At 39.7% G+C, this 24249-nt stretch overlaps 1 protein-coding gene across 2 annotated transcripts in view; it reads right to left on the reverse strand.

The window, feature by feature from the left end:
* LOC111867334 (kinesin-like protein KIF13B) overlaps positions 1–24249 on the reverse strand; it is a 111779-nt gene that overhangs the window by 31778 nt on the left and 55752 nt on the right. The window contains exons 4-22 of one of the 2 annotated variants that reach the window (XM_033752640.1): positions 23544–23698; positions 22889–23002; positions 21586–21833; positions 19258–19372; positions 17419–17644; positions 16316–16321; positions 16108–16200; positions 14754–14902; positions 14126–14372; positions 12365–12508; positions 11544–11718; positions 11200–11362; positions 10319–10465; positions 8311–8475; positions 7215–7343; positions 5151–5373; positions 3546–3657; positions 2486–2728; positions 1223–1356 (exon numbers count right to left, since the gene is read on the reverse strand). In XM_033752640.1, coding sequence (XP_033608531.1) covers positions 1223–1356; positions 2486–2728; positions 3546–3657; positions 5151–5373; positions 7215–7343; positions 8311–8475; positions 10319–10465; positions 11200–11362; positions 11544–11718; positions 12365–12508; positions 14126–14372; positions 14754–14902; positions 16108–16200; positions 16316–16321; positions 17419–17644; positions 19258–19372; positions 21586–21833; positions 22889–23002; positions 23544–23698 — 2988 coding nt within the window. Of the gene's footprint in view, positions 1–1222; positions 1357–2485; positions 2729–3545; positions 3658–5150; positions 5374–7214; positions 7344–8310; positions 8476–10318; positions 10466–11199; positions 11363–11543; positions 11719–12364; positions 12509–14125; positions 14373–14753; positions 14903–16107; positions 16201–16311; positions 16322–17418; positions 17645–19257; positions 19373–21585; positions 21834–22888; positions 23003–23543; positions 23699–24249 lie in introns of both variants that reach the window. The other variant, XM_023857093.2, reaches the window with a different exon arrangement.

The following is a 24249-nucleotide window of genomic DNA, read 5'->3' on the forward strand; positions in this document are numbered from 1 at the left end:
TGTAGGTTTTGCAAAATTACATCAAGAAACTGTTCATCTTCTTATGAGACATAATGATGACAAAATAATTTATTTAGATAAGTAGTTAAAGAAACTGTTTATACACACATAAATATGACTAATTACATAATCAATAATATCAAATTAATTTCTAAAATAATTATGACATACAAAATAAACACTGAAAGAACATGAGTTCAAAATCAAAGCAATAGGGTAGGTTTGAACACAGTTCAATATGTTACACCATTTGCCTAACATTACTGCTGCATGGTAACAATTTTTGACAGATATAAAATGAGAACAGTAACTGTTGTTTCGACCACAACTGTACTAAATTTTGGTATGCATTCTGGAAGGCAAACATATCTACACTAGATACAGTTTATTACTGAACTGAGATACAGTAAACATGACAAAATAATATAATTTTCATATTGCACTTCAGCTAAAATCACAAAAAAATATTTGCTAGACATGGGATTTCATTTTGAGGATACCAGGGTATTTTGTGCCGGAACAGAAGGATCGGGTCTTGAGGCATACAGTGGTGTCATGTGTTAAACGATTATGTTAGTTCTATTATTAGAATCATCATTGTATTATCTTAGTATATTATTATAATATTATATCATTATATTATTATTATTATTATTGTAAAGTATTTGACTTGTCCTATATCATGTATAATGATCCATGGACATGAAGTAAATAAATAAATAAATTAAATGGAGGAATACAAAATTGGGATTTCACCAAACTGTAATTGTATAGGTTTGCATGAGTGATGGAATATTCATCGGAACAGTTTCTCTGCATGTGCACTGTTCATTCGCTGCTTGACGATGTCACATAAGGTTTGAGGGTTTCACACGCAGTAATGCCATACAGGATTAGAAGACTCTTTCAATGTCTTGGAGGAAACTTCTGCTTCCATCTTCAGAGTAAAAGTGACATGGGTTATCTCCCTAGTAGCCCTGGAAAGGGGACAGCAGGGGAGACAGAAAGATGCATGCTAATAGGGCTCTGAAGAAGAAACTCAGTTTCTTTGGAAATCTAGAAACAAGACAATGTCATGGAAACTGACATCTATATTCTACACACTTACTGACCAACTTTTAATGAAATGCAGTATGAAAATCATGCCACTGGCAATCACCCATCTTGGCACCTTTAAAACTTTGGCATCAGAAATATTGACACTGTGGGCATGCTGACTTACCCTGTTTGTTGATTAGCCTCTGTATCTGCTGATCAAGGTATTGCCGTCGCCTCATCAATGCATCACTCCACTTCTCCCTCAGAACAGCCAAATCTTCCTCCTGGTACGAATCCAGCGGTTTCTGTAATCTTGACCTACAATCCATGCCAACATAATGACAGAGATTAGATAAACAAAACATTACAATACTATCTACAAGTTTGTGACAACAGTATATTTATACAAATATTATATTTCTGGAAAAATGTGTTATGTTGGTATTATACAGAGAGTTTATCTCTCCATGATGGCTCCTATCCTGATAACACTCCGGTGCTAGCTCTCATACGTGTGCAGTTTTCTTAATAATGTTTTGTCTTAACTCTCGCAGATGGTTTATGCTGTGCTTGGTTTGTATAGCCAATCTTGTGATGGTGCAGATCAATTGGGCCCAACTGAGTAGGGTTTACCTGAAGACGGATGCAGAATCCAGTCTCTGAAATGTTGTTTTAAATAAAAACAGGATCCTGGATAATGTCCAGAAACATTATATTTGTAATATTACATGTTAGATAATCATAATCAGCGGAACCCCCATTTAATGCTCCTTGATCTGAGGTGTTCCTGTATTTATCGTTTCATTTCAATGATAACAAGCCAATAATCACAGTGTTAAATTTCCTTGATTCAATATTTTCCTCAGTTTAGTGTTCAAACACTGCTCCCCACACAAATCTTAAATAAGGAATTTCAATGTATCTGGTAGAAAAGACAAAATAAAGAAAGCAGTCTTCTGGGATTTGGCACCGTGTCTGCTTGACCGTGTCTCACGGTGTTGTCGCTTGCAGATTTACCTATACTTCTTCAACCCTGAAGATGGGGGCGATACGTTCCTCTGAAACGTCGGTTAACACCACATATACACGGTGCCAAATCCCAGAAGACTGCTTTCTTCATAGTCACCGCCGTGAAAGCCTCAAATCTTACAAGACAAAATAAATTCACAAATAATCAGTCACAATACCTAGAGAGAGAGAGACAGAAGAAAGATTATTAAAATCCACTTTGAGTTACAGCCCACAAGTCAGAAGACACTGATGGATCTAATAAACGTTTGAGTGAAGCCGGAACAGGTTTATAGCCCATCTCTTTAAAATGAAAAGATAAAGAAATTCTTATATAGTACTGAAATAAAATGAACGTAACACACAGGAAGTACTGTTAAGTAGCAGCACACTCTTTTGAGAATTCACTTCGGTTCCCATAGGACTCTACTCCACTCACCTCATAGACACGCTGCCTATTGCGATACTGACGATGGACTGACATATAATGGGAAGAGTTCCCGAATTCTGCACCGGCTTTACACGGACCTGGATCCTTCTCTGCTGACCTTGTCGCAACTGATAAATTCCTCCAGTCAGAATATCAGGTTTTGTCGTCACCTCCACAGTGGAATATTCGCCTTGCTCGTTAAGCTCTTGTATCTCCACCCACAGTTGGATCTTTCGAGTCAGTTCACTCCATCTGGAGACAACACAAACATTGTCAGCACAACAAATTCATCCAGCATAAGAATATTCTTGTACAGATGAACAAGACAATGGCGAAATTACATGATGAGGAGCTACTCAATGTGATTGCAAAACCTTAAATGAAAAGACATGGCCCAGGTGATAATATTAAAATGTAACTTATTGAAATACGGTGTGAGGATGGAAATTTAGAATGAACTACATGATATGATGCCACAGCAGTGATGGTTAAGATTAGTCAGTGGGGATGTAATACTGTACAGTTCAGTACATAGATCCCAACATTTTAGAGTACACCCAGGGTGCTTTCACCTGGGAGCAAGAGAACTCAGTATCCATTATTAGACCACAGAGCCAGTCTGGATCCTGCAGAGAAGAAAAATATATTTTGCTCCTCCTGGGAATTGAACACAAATTCCTCAGTCATCCAGAAACTAGACCAACACTATACTGACTGAAATAACCTAGTTCTCCTATCTTCTCCTTTATATATAAATAAAAATGTAAACATATTACCTTGGTTTCCCACAAGTTTTTGTATAACCAATACATGTACAACTAAGGGTCTTAACAATTGCATTTCCACTGACTCTATCCCTGTTCTGTCACAGTCACTCAATATCGAAGTGTCTCACTATGGCATTTTACCACTGGTTTAATCAAATATTGTCTAATTTCAAATATATATGGCTGGATATAGTTTTACTAACATTTCAGTGAAGTTTTGAATTGCTTCCAAAGACCTCTTGACTTCGGTATCAATATTCCCAATGTTCCTGATACAAGTGCTTGACACATGAAATACCCACCTGTCTGCTAGAGATCGGGCCTTAGCGAGCTGCTGCTGGACTTCCCACCCCTCTTTTGATTTTGTAAAACCCGCACAGCGGTGACCCCACACTTCAATTGAGAGAGCTCCCTCTGGAAAGCAAATAAATACTAATGTAGTGCATAATGACTAGTGTACACAGAATATATCAAAGAAAAAAAGAAAATGTCTTACAACTGGTACCAGTTGTGGGTTGTATCAGAAATATTTTAATACTGAAAGACATGTTAAATATTTATGCTAAAGTCTTCTCAGATGATCAGGAGTGTCAACGGTGAGTCAAAACCTAACATTTCAGAGATTTTCTCCATTTCCATTATCAGGAACAATGCAGAGAATGATCATATATCGCAGATATGTACACCGGTATGTCAAAGCAATGCCTCCTCTTACTTCAAGATGGAGACAGAGATCTCTGAAATGCTGGGTTTTAACTCAACACTGATGAGACTGTTGCCCTGTAAGATTTCAGATTTATTTGCCATGAAAGATTCAAGTCTTACATCTGAAATATTGTAACAGAGTTCTTGAATTCCATCATAATGCATACTAATGTTCCAAATGCCCCAATTTATATGGTGAGACTACAATAACTGTGTAGTTCGACCATACATTTCTCTGCATAATTTCCATTAGTACAGACTCACAACACAACAGCCCTCCAAAGCACAGCAGTAGCTATAGGTAGCACCTGACATAACATTCGTGAGTGTATTTATGGGTATCATATAATTCTAAGGATAATTTGTATTACTTAAGTATACAGCAATAACTGGTTGGTCTTTGTAATGGTGAGACAGTTTTCCTCCCAAGTAGAAACTAAAATTTTTGATATTATTTAGACCAGCCCTGTCCAACGCGGCACCCGTGGTATATTTTTCTGGCGCCCTCCATAACCACATATAATTCAGCCGATTTTTAATATTAATTCAAATTGTAAGACAAGAGACATTTTTGAACGTCTGAGTACTGTTAAACATTTTCGAAAATTTTTATTATTATTATTATTATTAGTAGTAGTAGTAGTAGTAGTAGTAGTAAGTAGTAGTAGTAGTGCCCGCACCTCCATAGGCATTAGTGAATTGTGCGCGAGTACATAAGAACGTTGGACAGCACTGATTTAGACTAATATCAGAATCAAAGAGGTATATATTTTCTTAAAAAATAAATCTGAATATTTCACAGCATCACAATGCTCATAATTTGTATCTATGATGTTCAAACAGCATTTATAGCTATGTCTACGATTTATAAGTATCTGCAAACAAAATTAGGGAGAATTTATCTTGGTAAACAAATTATAACAGAATAAGATTCTACAGGCATATTTTAAGAATGAATGACTGATATAGCCAATAATAAGGCTTTGAACATGAAACTAAAGGAAGGTCAGAAACAATATGGGAGATACCTCACACAGAAGGAAGGAACATATGTCATGAGCAAATCCATCATTCTCAGACTACCTGATGCCATACAGTCTTGACAGTGGCAGCTTTTGGAGGATAAACAAATGAAGAGGCTTTGCTGCTAACAACACACATGGAAATGAAACATCCAAGTGGTGAGGGGGAGGAAAACTTACCAGAACAGTGCTCCAAGAACTCCTCTGTCACAGGAACGTCAAAATCACGATTGTGATCAAACTTGAAGGTCACAGAGTCACGTCCAGAAGAGCATGTGACTGGGTACTCCTGATCGACCACGGGTGGCACTGCAATGCTATCTGTATGATTCCAGAATGAATACTGACAGAATACAAAGTTGGAGAGTGATAGAGGCAGGCCTGATGCCTGTTTAATTGTTACCTGTGAAAAACACAAATCAAATGAACTTCACTGCACTGTGATCTATTGTGCGTGTTGATTTGCTTAATGCCATACTTTCAACAGCATTTACTGAGGCCAAGGAATGAAGTTGCATAGATCAACCCTATCCAAATTTCCCTGGGGCTGCTACGTTTCCCTCTCCAGCCTACTCCCCTGTACTTGTCTCCAGTGGTCTAGCCATGCCATTCAGACAAATGTTATGGTGATTATGTGCATCACCTTTGCTAGTGACGAGCATCTTGGGCTAGATGACTATGACCACATGGGGCTGGACGGAAACAGAGTAACAGTTTACAGGGAATAGGAAGCCTCAAGCGTTGTCATCCTCACCATCCATGGGACTTCCTTCTATGGCCTCAGTATAGCTTATATAGACTCAAGATAGGATGAGATTATAGATTATTAAATAAGGGAAAGAAAGGTATAATTACATTTAATTTAAACCATCTTCTGGCTTGAATACTTACTGACACTATAGAAACTGTTATTCCAGACATTAGTGTTGTTTCATAAGCAACATGCAATCCAATTAGTAGATTTTGTTCCAGATTTCAGTGTTTACATATCAGTATCTAAGTGCAATGCTGTCTGTTATGAAGAGCCTTGGGTTATCAGTTAAATGCATGTCAATATATGACATGCATACAGAATTCTGCTGAAATCTTTGGTAAGTCACCATTCAGAAGACAAAGAAGCAGACAATAAAACAGACATTCTCTGCTAATCAACACCCCCACAATATGTCCAAATATCCAAGCGTTTGTGTTCCCCCAGCAATCAATGATCACCAACGCATGTCTGTGCACTGGCAATAGTAACAAGCTCAGTCAATTCAACCACCCACTCTGGTAGGTGTGGTAGTGCAGTCTGATAAATGTTTGCTGTTTCCCATCACATTTTGTAACTATCTGAGTAAAATTACTGAAATTATGGGCCTTAAAGTGTAAAAAAGTAAGTCCTAAAATTGGGTTTCTTAATCAACGACTCAATGATGACAGTTCATGGAAACAACTGATGTAAATTAACGGGAAGACGATGGTATATTAAAACAGATCTCAAAGAAAGAGACTGTAGGTATGTTTCAGTTTATTTATTTTTAGTATATTTAATGACACTGTCAGTGAATCAAACCATACAGCATCAAATGACTGAACGACAACAAACTGGAAAGAAAATTGAATGAAACAGTGGTGTGGCCTCTTTTTTAGGCTCTATCATGGCACTTGGCTGCAGGGACTGAGGAAAACTACAAAGACGGTCTGTTAAGTTAGTCAGTGCCCTGGCTGAGATTTGAACAAAACACCTTTATAATACATGTCGAAAATATAATCACTTCGACAAACTTGCTTGTTTTATACAGATAATAACAAATAGGGGTCGCACCTATTAGCTGGATTGCATGTAGCAAGGTTCATCTTTCAGTCACCTTAGTTTGTTATTAGATTTTAAAATCTTACTGTTTACAGTAAATGTAATGAAGCTACAGCATACAGCACATATCCAAGCTCAAGTATAAGTGGTCTATGGAGACTAATTGTGCTTGAGCTCGGGAATAGGCTCACGCTGCAGATGCTCAAGGCGAATACTGTTAGCTCTGCAGACTCCTAGTTCACTGTGGTCAAAGTGCCCTGTATGCCTCTCTCTCCCCAAGATAAGTGTTCCAAGCTCAGGGCTCCATGTGATCGCACTGCTTGGGTGAGGCTCATGAAACTGTCCCCATTTATGAGGGCACAGAATTCAGAGCAAGAGTTTGAGCCCAAGCATGAGTAATTAGGAGGTTACTTTAGCGTAATGCAATATGGAAGAACACTCATACAAACCCGAACTGTAACTTGACTCGTTCCTTGTGGTGATTCTTCGTCTTCTCGCCCACTGTCTCCAGAACTCTCTGAAGCAGCCTCACACATCCTGTCCTGTGGAAAGCTGCCTGCCACTCGACTGAGCTCCACCTGGGAAAGACAGATCATATGTAGCAAAATTCATTTTGTGCATATATCCAATTTCAAAGTGTAGCCACAACATAACTTATTCATTTAAATCTGTCTCCCTCTAGAATAATTTCCAGAAACCCTCAAAACTTAGTTTTTATATATTGCCAGTTCTTCTCTCTTTTTTTTTTATGTTTGTCACTATCTGGCTAGACCAGATTGCTCGAATCACTTGTCTCTTTAAGTACTGTCATGTGTATTGACAAGGTATGGATTGGTGAATAGATTTATTGACCACTTATACACACCACTCAGAACTACAAGTAATTACAGCAACATTACGCTAATTTGTATAATTTATGAATCACTGCTGAGTCTTCTCCAGCCTGCAGTGTCTTTAACAGCCGTTACCTGGTAACGAATGTTAACAGTGGAGACTCTTCAGCTTCTGGTGCTCAGGTCCTTCCTGTCTGGTGAACATCCCACAACTCAACTCTCAATTCAATTGTCGGCCTGGTGTTCCTGTTATACAGCCGTGGGGTGGACCCAACAGAAAACACTGCCTCACAGTTTTCTTTTATTATTGTTATGAGCAGTTGCCTAGTGACAGCTTGGATATCATTGACATGTTTACTGGCCATTACTAAGCAACTCATGTTCCTTCTCACAATCACTGCATAGCAACGGTACTACAAACTGCAATATATTTTTACATGGCCATGATGATGTATGCAGGAGTGGCAAAACTCCACACATTCATAAGTTCAGATAACATGGTGATGAGCAGCTAGCTTCACACCCCAGTCACTTTTCTCCCTGTGATATACACCCTAAGTTCGTTGTACACAAGGCTGGTAGGGTCCCAGATTCAGTCTGGGTGCCATGAAGAAGAGAGAAATGTTTTGCCTCTGCCAAGCCTTGATTCCTTCGTCGGAATTAAAGTAAATAAAATCAGAGTTGTGACTAAAGCACAACAGATATTCCTCACCTGCAGCCTGCCAGCCACCTCTCCCTGCTGGCTGATGATGGGGGTGTGGTAATCAAGCCGCACATCATGAAAAAGAACTTCAAGGAAAACATTCGCAACACCAATGAGATTGTGGTTTTCCTGAGATTCGTAGAATGGATCTATGCCTTTCTGAGGGATTTCATCCTGCAAACACACAAAAGTAACATTAAGCTTTCACATTTTCATGTCCTGTGATATTCTGAGTTGCGGCACTCAGTCTGGTGGGTGGGTAAAAACATTTTGGAGGAACATATTTAATGTTGAAGAATTCTGTCTTCTGGGATGTGGCGCTGTGTATATATTGTGTAAACCTACGTTTCAGAGGAACATACCGCCTCCATCTTTAGGGTAGAGAAATCCACAAGCGAGGAACCAGCATGAGCAGATGGCTGCAGACTGAGTCACCAGTCGAAAACACCCAGCTATAAGACTGCTGACTCAGCCTGCAGCCACCTGCTCATGCTGGTTCCTTGCTTGTGGACTTTTCTACCCTGAAGATGGAGGCGATATTTCTTCCAAAATGTCGGTTTACACAATATCTACATGGAACCACATCCCAGAAGACAGCATTCTTCAGAGTCACTGCTGTGAAAACCTCAAATCATACACACATGTTGATCATCCATGTGCAGATTACTCATTTAGAAGATTAACTGCAGGGATTTCAGAACCCCCTGAACCTTGATTCTGGACTTCCTGTAATGATTTATGGTACGCATGTTTCAGTAATGCTTTACAGTGATTCATAGTACACTGCACATCTCAACTGTCGCAGCTCTTTCATTCCATTACCACTGAACAACTGCTGTTTCCCTCTGATGGAAAGATACCTGTCTCACTGTTTAGTGAGCAGCAGCAGGACCAGTAAATAACTTTCAGGGCCGAATGCAGCGTGGATATTGGGTATTTAAAGATATTCACATTATCCAGTACTTCTAATTACCTGTGCTACTTCGCCCATACGTTACTACTTGATACCTGTGAATTCACTGCACTGCTGTTATATTCAATACAGAGAGACAATATTTTCCTCTGAAACATGGTACCCTCCACCAGACTAGATGGTGTCATAAACCAGAAAGCCACAACACAAATTATTCATTCACCTGATGGTGTAACAACTACTGATTATTTAGCAATGAATATGACAAAATAGGATATTTATTCATTGCATTGTTTTAATATGATATATATGAGTTTTTCTGGAGCCAATCACAGTGGCTGTGCAGACCGAGGTACGAATTGTCTTCACCCACTTGAACATTGGGGTTAAGGGTTTGAATCCCACTTGAGGCATGTCTCTGTGCGTCTATTGTGTTTGTGCTGTCCTGTGTACAGGTAGGAGCCTTGTGATGGGCTGATCCCTTATCCAAGGAGTCTTACCAACTGTAAAATGATTAAGAAACTGAAAAATTGGACAGGGTCCAACAAAGCACTGTAGAGCCACAGAGAAAGAAAGAAAGAAATGAGTATTTTGGTGCACTGTATTTGAATATACATCTGTGTTACACGCATGCTACAAGGTATACGTTTGGCATTAATTTTATTTACAATGAAGATTAAATTTCTGTGTCACATGATTTTCAAACAGCATTGCACAGTGGTTGGAAGAAAGCCTACAAACATTTAAAATATAACTGCATGTTAGTGGGTTATTTTAAAATGCTTCAATTGCAACACGATACGGCACCAAATGGCAGGACAGCTGATGAATGTGAAAAGACATGAAAAAGCAGCCATGGCCTAAATGATTTACTATCCTATCATCTTTCTAAAAGCACTGAGAAAAGTTACAAAAACCACAGATGAAGATAGCAAGTGTCCCAGGAGAGGCTTGAAATGCAGCACCTCCCAGTCTATGGCAGTACTACTAGACTAACCTGTTCAGTATCTTGCTTTATCCTACTGGGTGCCACAAGAATTTTGTGTGAGGTGAGAAACTAGAACTCAGGTGTTACATGTAGCACTTTTGCACAACAGCTCTCACCTTCAGAGAGAGATCCCTCTCTTTGTTCTCCTCGTACAGATCGCGCATGTCTATCAGCTTGTTCTCCAGCTTCTCCATGGACCACACCTGACTCGCCTGACCTTTACGTTTCACCAGTATTGCAGGTTCGCTCACAAATGCTCCACGCTGAAATACAAAAATTATCATAATTATTGATCAAGTCAAGGATGATGAGATGGTCAGGGCATGTAACAAGAACGGGGGTGAAGGGGAATGCATATAGGATATTGGTGGGAAAGCCAGAAGGAAAGAGACCACTAAGAAGACCATGATGTAAGTGGGTGAGTGGCCACATCATAGCTCAAGTGGTTAGTCGCTGGCTTCCCACCGGGCGGCCTGGGTTCGATCCCGGGTCTGGTCAAGTGGGATTTGTGTTGGACAAAGTGGCACTGGGGCAGGTTTTCTCCGAGTACTTCGGTTTCCCCTGCCAATCTTCATTCCACCAATTGCTCCACAATCACCCTCACCTATCATCTGAGGCTGGTACAACAGGCCAGAAGTGGCCGCGGTACAAGGGACTTACTCCCACCCCACTAGCTATAAAAAAAGAAAGTGGGTGGGTAATATTAAAACGGATCTTAGAGTGATAGGATGGGATGGTATGGATTGGATTGATCTCTCAGGATAGGGACCAGTGGAGGGCTCTTGTGAACATGATAATGAACCTTCGGGTTCTATAAAATGCTGGGAAGTTCTTCAGTATCTGAACAATTGGCAGCTTCTCAGGAAGTGCTGAGCTCCATGAGTGAGAACCCTACACTAAGCTGCCACTCTTTAGCTAGCAACTAACTGATGGGACCTAGCTTTCAAGGCATTACATAAAGTACATGGCTCCAGATCAAAAATCTTTCAACACTCACTTTGCGATTGGGACTCAGGTTAGCAGGAGGTATCTGAAGTGTCACACTGAATGTTGTCTGTCTTCCCATTTCTTCAGCCAGAAAGTTCGCCTCCTTTACTAAAGCATTTGCTCGAAGAATATCAGCTTTCAACTGACCCAAACTCCTCTTAAACATCTCATCTCTGAAAAGCAAATACATTTGCAATTACAGCAAAATCCAAACAGCCCAACTGAAAATTCTTCCAATTTTCAAAAAATTACCTTATTCCTTTAAACCGCAAATGATCTGATCTGCTCAACATTTCTAGCAATTAAATATATAGAGCGAAACAAAATGTATGCTTCTTGCGGTAATCCACCCACCTCTCCTGAGCCCATTTCTCCACTCTCATCTGCGTGGTAGGGGTACAAGGCGTGATCTTTCCCAGTCGAAATGGATCAAATGGTACATAGGGCGAGTACGGTGTGGAAGGTGACAGAATATTGCGCAGCTGCTGGAACTGCCGCTCATATTCCTGGCGCTGTTTCTCTAGTGCAACTGTCAACACAGTGAACTTATATAAATATGTATATCTACACTGCTCTGCAATCTCTGTGCTAGAACAGCAAATACGATTTACATACACATAAGAAAGACAATCAGAGTGATTCCCACATCATATTTTGTGAGGGGATCCTGGGCTTGTGTGGATAAATTACTCTGTTTACGATTTGAGGTTTTCACAGAGGTGACTAATAAGAATGCCATCTTCTGGGACGTGGCTCCATGTAGATCTAGTGTAAACCGATGATTCGGAGGAATGTATCGTCTCCATCTTCAGGGTAGAAAAATCCACAGGCAGTGTTCTGTTTCAGTTTATCACATCTATTCTGTACTGATAATATTTTGACATGGATTGTGTGAGGTGCAGTAATACTACACGAAGGTGTAGACTACTTATGCAGGTTATTTGTGGGAGATGGCATTTCATTTCAGCTTCAATTAATCACTTGCTAACATGAAGGACTAGAAAGAAATATGGGCAAAGCATGAGAGGTTAACGGTAAAAAAACTTACACACCAAACGGTGAGGCTTTCTGTTCAGTTCTCAACATGTATTACACTAATTTATTTTCAATTAAGTTAATGGCTGAGCATTTATGTAACTTCCACTCAACCAACAACAGTTCAACTCATGACATACCTTGCTTGTCTTCCTCATGCTGTTTCTCAAGTCGAGCAATCGCTGTCTGTATTGGGTCGTTACTCAGTTCATTTAGCATCAGCTCCTCACGAGCAAAGTTATAATCAATCGTCTGTGCTGGAGTCTGTGGTTCAGATGCCATCGCTGTCACAAAATTAAGTGTAATATTAATATGACATCAGCAAAAAATGAACTTTTCAAAGAAAACAGATGAAAACCCCACATGAAGGAGAAAAGGAAATCAAAAAGTAGAGACAGAATTTAAAGCTAAATTATCTTTTAAGATAAATTAATATGAGAATAGGAAAGTACAGATACATTTTAAGACTGAAAAAAGACAGAACCCCTAGGAAGGTTCTACATATGAAACTGAAAGGAAAAGGTCTAAGAGGAAGACCAATGTCAAGAAGGGAAGGAAGAGCATGAAGACTAACTGAGGACAACAAGGATCTTTGAGAAGACAGGGAAATCCCCATTTAAGCTTTTCTTGGACAGTAATGACTGAGAACTTGAAACTGATGCAATTGTTAAATGGCAGAAATTGAACACACCGAGATTACTTATTTGGGATACTGAAATTGGGTGTTACATGAGGGAAAAATTTATGTTGAAGAAAAATAAATGGAGATTCCAATGCAGATGGGGAGGCCCGGTCGTTAAGACGTCCCACATAAAAGGGGAAATGAAGGAGAAGGAGAAAGAATGGGGAGAGAGAGAAGATTAATAAGACAATATACTAGAACTAATACAGAACTGACTATTCTGAAATGTGGTCTCTCAGTCTGCAGAAAGAATCCATATTGGCAGTGCATATAGAAAGATAGGTTTTGGAAAATATTTGGGCCCCAAGACATGATTGGTTGGTGTATTTGGTATCTACAGCTATTTTGTGTCCATCTGTTTTCCTCACATTTAAGAACAGTACATAAAGTGTAGTACTAGAAGTGATGTTCTGTCCAATCACACTTAATTAACTCACTGGCATGCAAATATGGATTTTTTTGGCTTAATATTTTGACACTCACTTGTACTACTTATTCCTAAAATACTGTTAATCTATTAACTGTTTTATTACAAAATGATATACATGTAGAAACAAAAATACGGTCATGGGAGCTGAGTGGTCTAAGGCATGCACTGTCTTCGCTTGCTCGGAAACCAGGATGTTGGGTTCGAATCCCACTCAGGACATGGATGTTTAGTTTGTGCGTGTGCAGAAGCCTTGCAACGAGCTGATCACCTGCCCAAGGAGTCCTAGCGAATGTGTAAGATCTCGAAAAACCGAAGTGAACGGAGAAGTTCATGGAGGTAGGCCTAGGCCCACTGGGGCTGTAGTGCCAAGGGGGGGAAAAAAAAATAAAAAACATAAAAAAGGTAAAGTTATCCCTGTGATTAACCAATTAAGCACCACACCATAAAGATGCATAGGGGAGTAGAGACGTAGCTCCATCATTCTTGACCTCAGAACTAGATGGGGTGATTGGTCAGCTTCATGCCCAAGCCACTTTACAACCCCCTCATGCCCCAGGAAAGATAAAATGATATATGTACAAAGGAAAACAGAACAAAGTACGGTGAATAATATGATCACAGTCTATACACACATGCAAATGTGTGCACTTATTTCACACAAAATAAATCATGACTGAGTTTGTTCTTACATCTTAACTATTCCTTAGTGTGTGTCTCCATATGGAAGAGGTTCATTACCAGCTACACAAACACTAACAGTTCAGTGGCTATTCTGATATATTGTGCTACCTGCTGATTTGGGACAATTGACTCTGAAGAAGTGATGATTTCCCCACATTATCCTGTCTCCATGATGCAGCGGAATCCTCTCGGTCACGGGCAGACCGTTAACGTATGACCGAGCATTTGAGAGGGGCTCCATGAACAGTCCGCCATCCTCTATAGTTACAACACAATGTTCTGGCTGAATTCCAAGCCCAGAGAGCTGAATATCCTGTTCCATAGGTGCTTCTCGCCCGCCAACCAAAGTTCGTTCCTGAACAAACACGAAACAAAGAAGTGACTGAAATATTAAACGTTTCTTGTTGGTTGGTTAATATTCTTCTTTCAGAGTCTAGACTGTACTGATTAACTGTATAAAAAGGAAGACAGTATTATCAATGAATATCAGAAACACCAATTATTACAATAACAAAACTGAACAAACAAAATACATTTATCTCCTACACATACTGTGCATATATTTAACAACTGTTTCATCACTGAACAAGTGAATGAACTGATAGAAACTGTTCCAAAACCAAAACTGTGATTCTGATTGCTCTGCAGCTGAAGTTATCATCTTTGAGAACAAAATGGCAGACTTCTGTGTACTATTCAACTGCAGAATATACAATATGAGAACTATGTTACGTACCTTAAGATAGTACACTAGTAGTTCATTGAGAGAGGGATCAGCATTGAGGTTAACCAGATAATACTTGTTCTTCTCCACTTTTATGCCGGACGCCTGCACGCTGATTCCCATCTTCTCAAGCGCCTGCTGTCTCTCGTGCTGCAGCCGTTCTGCACAAGCAACACAACGTCACATCCATCCCTCCAGTGTTACACACATCTGATGAGGCTGCTATCAGAGTACATCTGGTTCCTTTGCCCTTTTATTAATGTACAAGGTATTGAATGAATGAATAAGGAATAGGCCTTGACTGGTCCTTGCACCGCGACCAAAGCTACCTACTGTGCAGCCGTCTCTGTTTAGCCGTTCAATGATCCTCCACTTCAAACGAACTATAATATCTTACTTCAAGGGGTAGTCTCTCTTTAATTTTATTATGGTCTGCTACTAGGAGTGAAAGTTTAATTGTAGCATTGAAATATGCAAAATAAATGAAATGTTACACATTTTTCTTTTTCAATTGCATGCTACACACAGAAGTAAACGTTGGAATGCAGCTGATATGGGAGACAGTCTCCAATGTGATGGATAATGTCCCCACAGTGATATGGACAATCACTTGAGAAGACACCACTGATCTGTCATGATGTAACCTTCAATGCATGTATAGCTGCATCTTCAGTAATTAAACGCGTTACAATATTTTACAAGTGACATGGGTTAGACTGAATTATGCATCAGCTGTAATTTGACCAACCCTGTTCTAAGGCTGCGCCATAGCTCAAGCGGTTAGTCGCTGGCTTCCCACCACGTCGGCCTGGGTTCGATCTCGGGTCTGATCAAGTGGGATTTGTGGTGGACAAAGTGGCGCTGGGGCAGGTTTTCTCAGAGTACTTCGGTTTCCCCTGCCAATCTTCATTCCACCAACTGCTCCTCAATCACCCTCACCTATCATCTGGGGCTGGTACAATAGGCCAGAAGTGGCCGCAGTGCAAGGGACTTAGTCCCACCCCACTAGCAATAAAAAAGAAATCCTGTTCTACAGTAAAGTAGTCTCTGTTCTTACTTATATAAGCATCATGCCACAAAGAGAGACGAGGGAGTGAATGCATAGTTCTTCATATTCTTAAAGTCAGCATTTGACAGAGATGAGCAGTCTAATTCACATCTCAGCCACTCTATCCCCTTGGAAAGAGTCCCCAGTCCATACTGGAGGGTCAGTCGTCTCCGGAGTTGGTGCAGACACACTGACAAAGAGGAAAATTCCTGCCCCTAATATCAACTGAATCCAAGTTATCTAACCTGTAGCACAGTTACTATACTGGCTGAGCTACTGGTGAGTGTAGTAACTCTTCACTCACGTCAAGCAACTCACCTGTTTTCTCGAGCTTCTCCTCCCAGGTCTGCGACATCTCTTTCATGAGCTTCTCACTCTCACTAAGCTTCTCCGTAAGATCCACCCGTTGCTGCAACACATCGTCAAATTTGCCCAATATTACACACTGCTCAATTATGCAAGGAAAATCTACTGGTCCTGGGGGTAAAACATATGGCCAAGCTGGCATAATGTTACATTTTATGCTCTTTATTTTTGTTATGTTAGGTTATCTTTTATACCATGGCATAACGGAATAGCTTAACAAGAGAAGTTGTCCAGCACTAGGCAAGAACTGCTGAACATGAGCCTGCTTCAACAAATATGCGGGCCATCGCTAGGTAACCGCCCCTCTTGACAAGTCACACAACAATACAGAAGCTGCTGGAGGCAGTTTTTTCTGTGCTGTCCATTTCAAGGTTATATAACAAGCCAGTGAGCCAGTTGCTATCCAGCAAGGATGTGAGTACAGAAGCGGAAGAATCTCCATTATTGGGAGCAGTTACCAAGCAATGACCAGTGAAGACTACATCAGACTGAGACTTAGTGTATGCTGTAGTGATCTGTAAAGTGTGTAAATCAGTGAGGCTGTTAGAGTTACTTGTAGTTACAAGTTATACATGTTCAATAAATCCAATTACCAATCCAAACCCCATATACAGTCACTAACATGTGCCAGTACCTTTCATGTTTCCTTGGGTCTGTGTTACTCTTGCCACTGGATTCTGCATTACCACAGTGATTCCCATCATGATATCTTTGTCCCAGGCCACTGTGATGGGAATATGTTAGAAAAGATACCATACAGAATGAAAGGAAAACATGGGAGAAAATTGAAGACAAGCTATGGTAAGATAGAAAATGATGGAGAGCCTCGGCTGATAGCAAATTCTCACAAAAGTGGGAAAAGTCGATAGAAGAAGATGCACACAAACAAGCTAAAGTAACCTAGAGCACTAAGCGACCTCTGTAGTCTAGGGGTAACGTTCCCACCTCATGACTCAAGGTACGCGGGTTCAAACCTGGCGGAGGTCGTGGAATTTTTAAGGGCAGAAAAATTCAGGGAGCAAGTCCTCCAGGAGGGACTTTAAGCCGTGGGTCCCGTGTCGTAGATTTACAGCACGTAAAAGATCCTCATGTCTCTAGGAGAGTTCTGAGCAAAATTAGGCAAAAAGTTTCCCTCCCAAGTAGTTTCCAATGCCTCCGGTAGATGGGGAAGTATCGGGTACCGCTGGCTGAACGGGGCTGATAGCGAGCACCAGTACCGGCAGGGTATGGCGACTGGTAGAATATCAAAGGGGGACGTACAANAACCTTCGGACGCTGTCGCATTTTTAAGCATCTCTTTCAGAGCTTCAACTTCTTGTCTCAATTCTCTGATAATTCTTGCGTTCGGATCTTCATTAACAACTGCGTGGTTGACAATACGTTTGGCTCTGTCTGCATACCGTAATGTGGATAAAGTTTCTTCATAGTTGTCTGCGGCAGGAGAAATTGTTGCTACCATCACAGTCTTGCTGTTGCCTCCAAGGTTATCCTTAATAACACAAATCTAACAATCAGACATGTGCATGGTGTGAAAATTAAAAATACAAATAGGAAGGAATATCCTTGCACATATATTTAGATATTCAGCTGTGCTTCCTGTTTCTTTGTGCTGGTTTCATGCTTAGCTTAGTCATTTACTCTGATTATGGCAGACGGTATGTTGCTCCTAACACTGAGCTTTCTCTGAACCACATGGAGTTACAACCCAGAAGACTGCACCCTTCAGGACTTAACTAATGCCGCCCTCAACTAAATAAATGGACATCCTTCAGAAGCCAGTATTTGCTCTGCTATTCAAAATATTCCTCACCTTCTCCGGAATCTGAAGATTTAACACCGTGTACCAGATTTCAGATCGTTGTATAGTGTCATGTAGATATTATGTCAGATTATATATATATGGATATAAAAAGCAAACTCTGTGGCTTTCAGTTTGCAAACAAACTATACTGGCCGAGCAACTGCTACTTGTCGGCGAAGTTAGTGGCAACGTTTTGCGGACAGAGAGTGTCGCGTGGTCAGTGCAACAGAGTTCCATGGATATTAATCTTGGGTTTCTAGACTGGAGCTGCTATTTTTCCATCCAAGCAGCTCCTCAATTATCCTCACGAGGCTGAGTGGACCCCATTCCAGACTGACTACTTCTCAGAAAGCGCCGGGAATCGAACCCGGGGCCTCAGGATCTGTAGCCAGGAACTCTGACCACTAGACCACAGAGGCGGTCATCAGATTACAAGTTACTGACATATACATACACACATGTCTCAACAATTTTACATGTAAAGACCAGGAAAGTGCATTATTAATCAATGGATAAAAATGAAATGTTTCTCTTTCAGTTGGAAAGGCATTTATACTTCAGTCAGGCCACTCTGGCCCATTAATGGCCTGAAGGAGGAAGTAAAAATGTAAAATACTGTAACGTGTTTGCCTTACTGAAGACGCCGTTGAGATCGTTAATTGGTTTATTCAACAATCTACAACTATCGGCTACAATTAATTATCACACAGTTGCGGGGTTTCACACTTTATAACCCTAATCGCATTAATCTGTTAACACTGTTGCGGGGTTTCACTACTTATAACCCTATGCGCAAATCAGTTCACTCTGTCTTCAGTAGTATACACGTTGACAGTANAAGCTACTTCATTTCAGGTATGATTAAAGCAGAGTTATATTGCAGAGACGGAGCATGAAATCACATCCACTCTGTAACTTCTACAGTAAACTCCCAGTACGATGTTTCGTCAAAACCCATTATGTATGTCTGCAGATCAAACATGTGGACACATATGCACTCTAACCTAGCATGCTGGCTCAAGTGGTAATGATTCTAACTACAATTCTGGAGGTGATGGTTCGAATGTTGGTACACTGACTATCAAGGATGAGGGTTTTCATGGTATTCCTGTCTCTCCAGGCAAATACTAGGATTGTACCTCAAATCAAGTCACAATAGTTTCCTTCTACATCCTTTCCAATTCATTATATAATCTTATCTCTCAACAACAGTCATTAATTAAAGCACAGATAAAATATATTTTTGCACTATACGCAATGAACACGTTAAAATTTCTGGTGGTAAAGTACGATGTGCTTACCTTGAGAAGCCAAGTAAGTACAGAGTCTCGGTATGGTACAAATTTGTCCTTATTCTTTCCACCTGATGACTGATCAGCCAACTTCGATATGACAAGGCCAAGTGTGGTTAAGGACCTGCATGAAGGCACAGAATTAGCAGACTTCCTCTTCTGTTACACACAATGCAATTCAAAAAATTATAATATTACAAGGCAGGACATTGAAGTTTTGTATCAGATACATTACCAAGGATGTAACTGATACACTGAGGAAATGAGAGCAATTATAGCTGTCAACTTATTACACTGCAATAAAATAAACTTTCAAACAGAAACATAAAAGAGTTTTTAAACTTCTTTTCAGTTAATTTGATTTGTTTAACTTTTTTAACTTTTTCATTCTTTTCAGTCATCACCATATTACTTTAGGTGTGTGAAATATTCAGTTCTCTTTCACGCCAGGAGGACTGCCTGAACACCAAGATCAAAGATTTCAATCCTGCTCCATGAACAAATGTCCAAAATGAACGGTATAACAGTTCAGTGCATTACAGATATGTCAATAAAAATTGTAGGCATTGAAACTAAGGGGATAACAAGAACTTCAAGTCACAAAACACTCTTGGTAAAGCAATTATCTCATAAGTCAAAATATACCGGACTGGGTGAAAATCCATTTTGGAAAATTTGTCCCTAGATAAATAAAAATACTTTGATGCCTATTTCATGGTACTCAAATATGATTCCTTCCTTGATTTTGTTAAAAAGAAAATCCGCTAATCACCCCAATATAAGAAGAAGACCCTTGCTATTACTATTCCTTATATATACATGTAAAAGCTATCCCTGTTAACTGGCTGTGGAGGCCCATAGGGTTACGAGAAGTCAAGGCTCCCATATCTTCTAGACAAACGGCTCACAGATTGCGGTAAGGTTGACAGCCTTATGTACCGGTCGGCCTTTACTCCCAGGAAGATTCCTGGTACTCATTTCTGTTAGAGGCTGAGTCGACCCCAGGGCCATAGAGTGGCTGGAAGGATTAGGTCAATTGAAAAAATCCAATGACCTCATTGGGAATCAAACCCACACCCTTCCAGCTTGTAGCATAGTGCCTCAACCGACTATGCTATCGCGTGCCCCTCCCCCCTTATATAGATATATACACATATATGTACTGTCTCAAGTTCATGCATTTGTAAACTGCTGCCCTTAAATTTGTGAAAAGTTCATTTCCATTTAACAAATTTCTGCTTAACAAATAAATATCATGGAATGCAAGCAGTAATTATTGTTTTTTCATTTCATTTATTTACATGTCAAAAATCCTTTACAAGTTCGTAAGACTCAGGATATAGACAATAGTCCAATATAACAATTAAATATAATAATTACAAAAAATATAATACATGTTAAAATATTTATGTAAACATAATTTTAAAATTATAAAACTTGTAATTTAACTTTTCATTAATTAAGTATTTAATCCCAATAAAATCAATTATCAATCTTCTTAACTGTGTAATCAAAAAATTCATCAATACCATAAAATGAATGTAAATGGAGAAATTGTAATAGTGTAAAAGTGTAATTGTGTCAGTAAACATCATTAATTTCACAAAAGATGGCACAATTGCTTCTGGGTCATCCTACATAAGAATGTGCATACCCCACTCACATTTTTCCTTACAGCGACCACAAATAAATATCTGAGTATGTGTGGATAAGAATGGAAATCATGTTCATGGAAGCAGAACTTCAGTTTTGGCATGCGGCTTTAAAAGTTTTGCCATTCCTGATACAAAAGCCTTTTGTTAGTTACTTCATAGCACCATCAGTATGTCAGATTATACAACATATAACAACTGATGAATGATGAATTGAAAGGAATCAGGAAGGAAGGAGCTATGACCAAATCCAGGTACCATCCTGGCATAGTCCAGTAGCGACTGGCGAAAGCCATGAAACCTGCAGTAATCTACGATATGGGGTGTGCAGAAGCTATAATGGATGAGGTGACTAATATGGTGAAATTTTGCTGCCTATTTGTCTTGTAAATTACCAAGGCTTGTGGTTCTTTTACACTTAGATGAGTCAAGAAAGCTTGTCAGTAAACTGAGTGGCTGAGGAGACAACCAGGGCTCAGTTTCCAGTAGTGGCAGGAATTTTTATCTTTATCACCTCAACAAAGTCTGAGCCTTATCCATTAAATAAAAGTAGGCTCTTCTCTGACAGAAAGAATGCCTGGAGTGTCAAGCTGAGGTCAATATCTCCACGCATCCGCACACCCCAATGACATCTATCAGTTTTTTTACTCAAAGTAAAAGACACATCTGTTTCTAACACACTCACTTGTTAATATTTGAGCCCTCTTTGAGCCTGTCTCCAACAGCACCTGTCTTGACGGCTCGTTCGCTTCCAGCAAGATCAACAAGAGACATACGACTCACTTTCTCTCCTGAAACACCTGACTTCGTATCTGTCAAAGTCTGTGTCAGCACAACTGAAAATACTGCATGAGACCGTGACGATTCGCTGTTCATGTTGGTCGCTGCCACAGTTCTGGACTTATTGCCTTCGGCCATCAGGTTGTCAATATCCTGAGTAACAAAGATAAGATGATATTATTAATATATCTCTCGTAAATATCACGCAAATAGTGCACAATGCGATAATATGATGCATGTTTATGGAGGAATAGAAGTGCATGTGACAAATGTTTATCTATATAACCTTTAGCATAAGTTTAATTTAAACACGCGTTAAAAAGCCTAACTAATTCCATGGATATATTGAATTCAGTGAGAATGTTTTACAATATTTCTCTCTTCAGGATGAGTCAGAGGCTCACATGAAGTCCATAATAGCAAATGTACTGTCCTAATGCACTCCCATTTTTTTTCCAGCATCTCATAAACGCAGAATATCCAATAAAGTACACCTGTGGTTGTTTACAACAAAATTCACACTGACACATGCCAATAATTTAATCTCAGGAGAACCATGATAATTAGTTTTTTTATTGCTAGTGGAGTGAGAATAAGTCCCTTGTACTGCGGCCACTTCTGGAGTAGTGTGTCAGCCGCAGATGACAGGGGAGGGTGATTGTGGAACAATTGGTGGAATGAAGATTGGCATGGGAAACCGAAGTACTCAGAGAAAACCTGCCCCAGTGCCACTTTGTCCACCACAAATCCCACTTCACCAGACCCGGGATCAAGCCCGGGCCACCGCGGTGGGAAGCCAGCGACTAACCACTTGAGTTATGGCGAGGTAAAACCATGGATAAACTTTTGTATGTAATTTACAAGTGATAATTATTACTAGCAGTTGTACTGCCTTACTTACAAACAGATACACTAACAGATTCCTCCCACTGTTGTTTAAATTCTTTCTCATCCCAAAGAATATATATAAATGAAGCTCACATTGTAATTTTTCTGCCTCCAGCTTCAATCAGTTCTCCCAAATTCATCCAATATCTGAATATAACCTCCATTTTTTAATATTCCAACACTTAAAGGGGGTAGGGGGACTTCAATTTTTTTGTTTTCCATTTCTGCATGCCTGTACAGTCAAAATCACATACCTCTTACTAGACACAAACCATCATATTGCAGCTTATTGTTCTTGAGAATACAACATTGAGTTATACCTGAAATGATGTAACAGCCAGCTGTGACAGTCCATCTACATAAGGGCCTAGCACATTGTGTTCTCGTACCTTCAGCGACTGCTTGTTTGTTTTGGGGTCCAGTAAATCGTGCACCTAAAAGTGGAAACATACAAGACACTGAAGAATTCTCACTTTAATCAGCAAAATAAGTTCTCCTAAAAGCATACACAAAATTAGGAACTTCAAAGCCTACTGCATTAAGCTGACAAGAGAGCCTCTACTACCCAGCTTAAAGTAGTGCTTCTTTGCAATCACAGAAAACGTATGTTGCAAATACTATATGTAATATGAGATATCAGCGATGAAACTGCCTATGTCACAACCCAGAAGATTGCAATTTAATTTTAATGGCCATGGAAACCTCAAATCTCATACATGTTCACTAAATTTACATACTTATCAAAAACGTATTTTTTTGACACATGCAGAAAGAAGGAATGTGTGTTAAAAATGGGAAACCTCGGCATTGCGTGACCATGTGTGACGGCTACAAATGCAAAGAGGTCTTCCCAAGTGATCTGACATTTTGAAAACAGATTTTTACTAAGTCCTCACACACTACACAACACGGCAACACATCAGTCCATTCTGATGCTGTAAAAACAACTAAGGACAATTCTGAATCAAGTTTTACCTTTTCATTATATATTTCCATATAACTGACTTCCACTTTGTAGGTGAGCTCCAAACTCTGCTGCTTAGCTATCAGGTCAAAGAGGGAGTCACATAGCCGAGGAATAATGCCCTTGTTATCTTGACCGCCCATCATGGTGTAAGATTTTCCTGAACCTGTAACAAACGATATCACAAACTCAGATTAATGTGTTATGTGCAGTAAAGGTAAAGTTGCTGCTAAACTAAACTGCCTAAGAACACACCATGAAGTGTATGGGGCAGGTACCCAGAGATGAAGCTTCTATATCTCCCAGTTATCAGCATCACATTTCGGCTACTGTAACCTCAGCACAGAAGACTGAATGCAGGAGCCATGCTGAACATGCAAATAGTCATTATCAGTTTAAGCAGAGGGACAATTTAGATTTGTCTTCGGTATATGCAACAGAATCCTACATGAAAAAGTACCACATCCTGACAACAGTTATATGGTGTAGCAACATAAACATGAAATTAACAGGGTCATTTCATTTGAAGGCATCCAGATAGATCGCTTGACCATTTTTAAAAAAAAATTATATTTTGTATACTTATTTCTACATATTTCCATACTTCAAAATTATTCTTAAAAAAAAAAATTTCAAGCCGCAAACCTCCATTTCAGACGAAAACGGGTTTTCTCTCATTATATTTTAAAACTATTTTTGAAGTATGGAAATATGTAG

Source organism: Cryptotermes secundus, unplaced genomic scaffold (genome assembly GCF_002891405.2).
Source record: "Cryptotermes secundus unplaced genomic scaffold, Csec_1.0 scaffold2387, whole genome shotgun sequence".
Lineage (NCBI taxonomy): Eukaryota > Metazoa > Arthropoda > Insecta > Blattodea > Kalotermitidae > Cryptotermes > Cryptotermes secundus.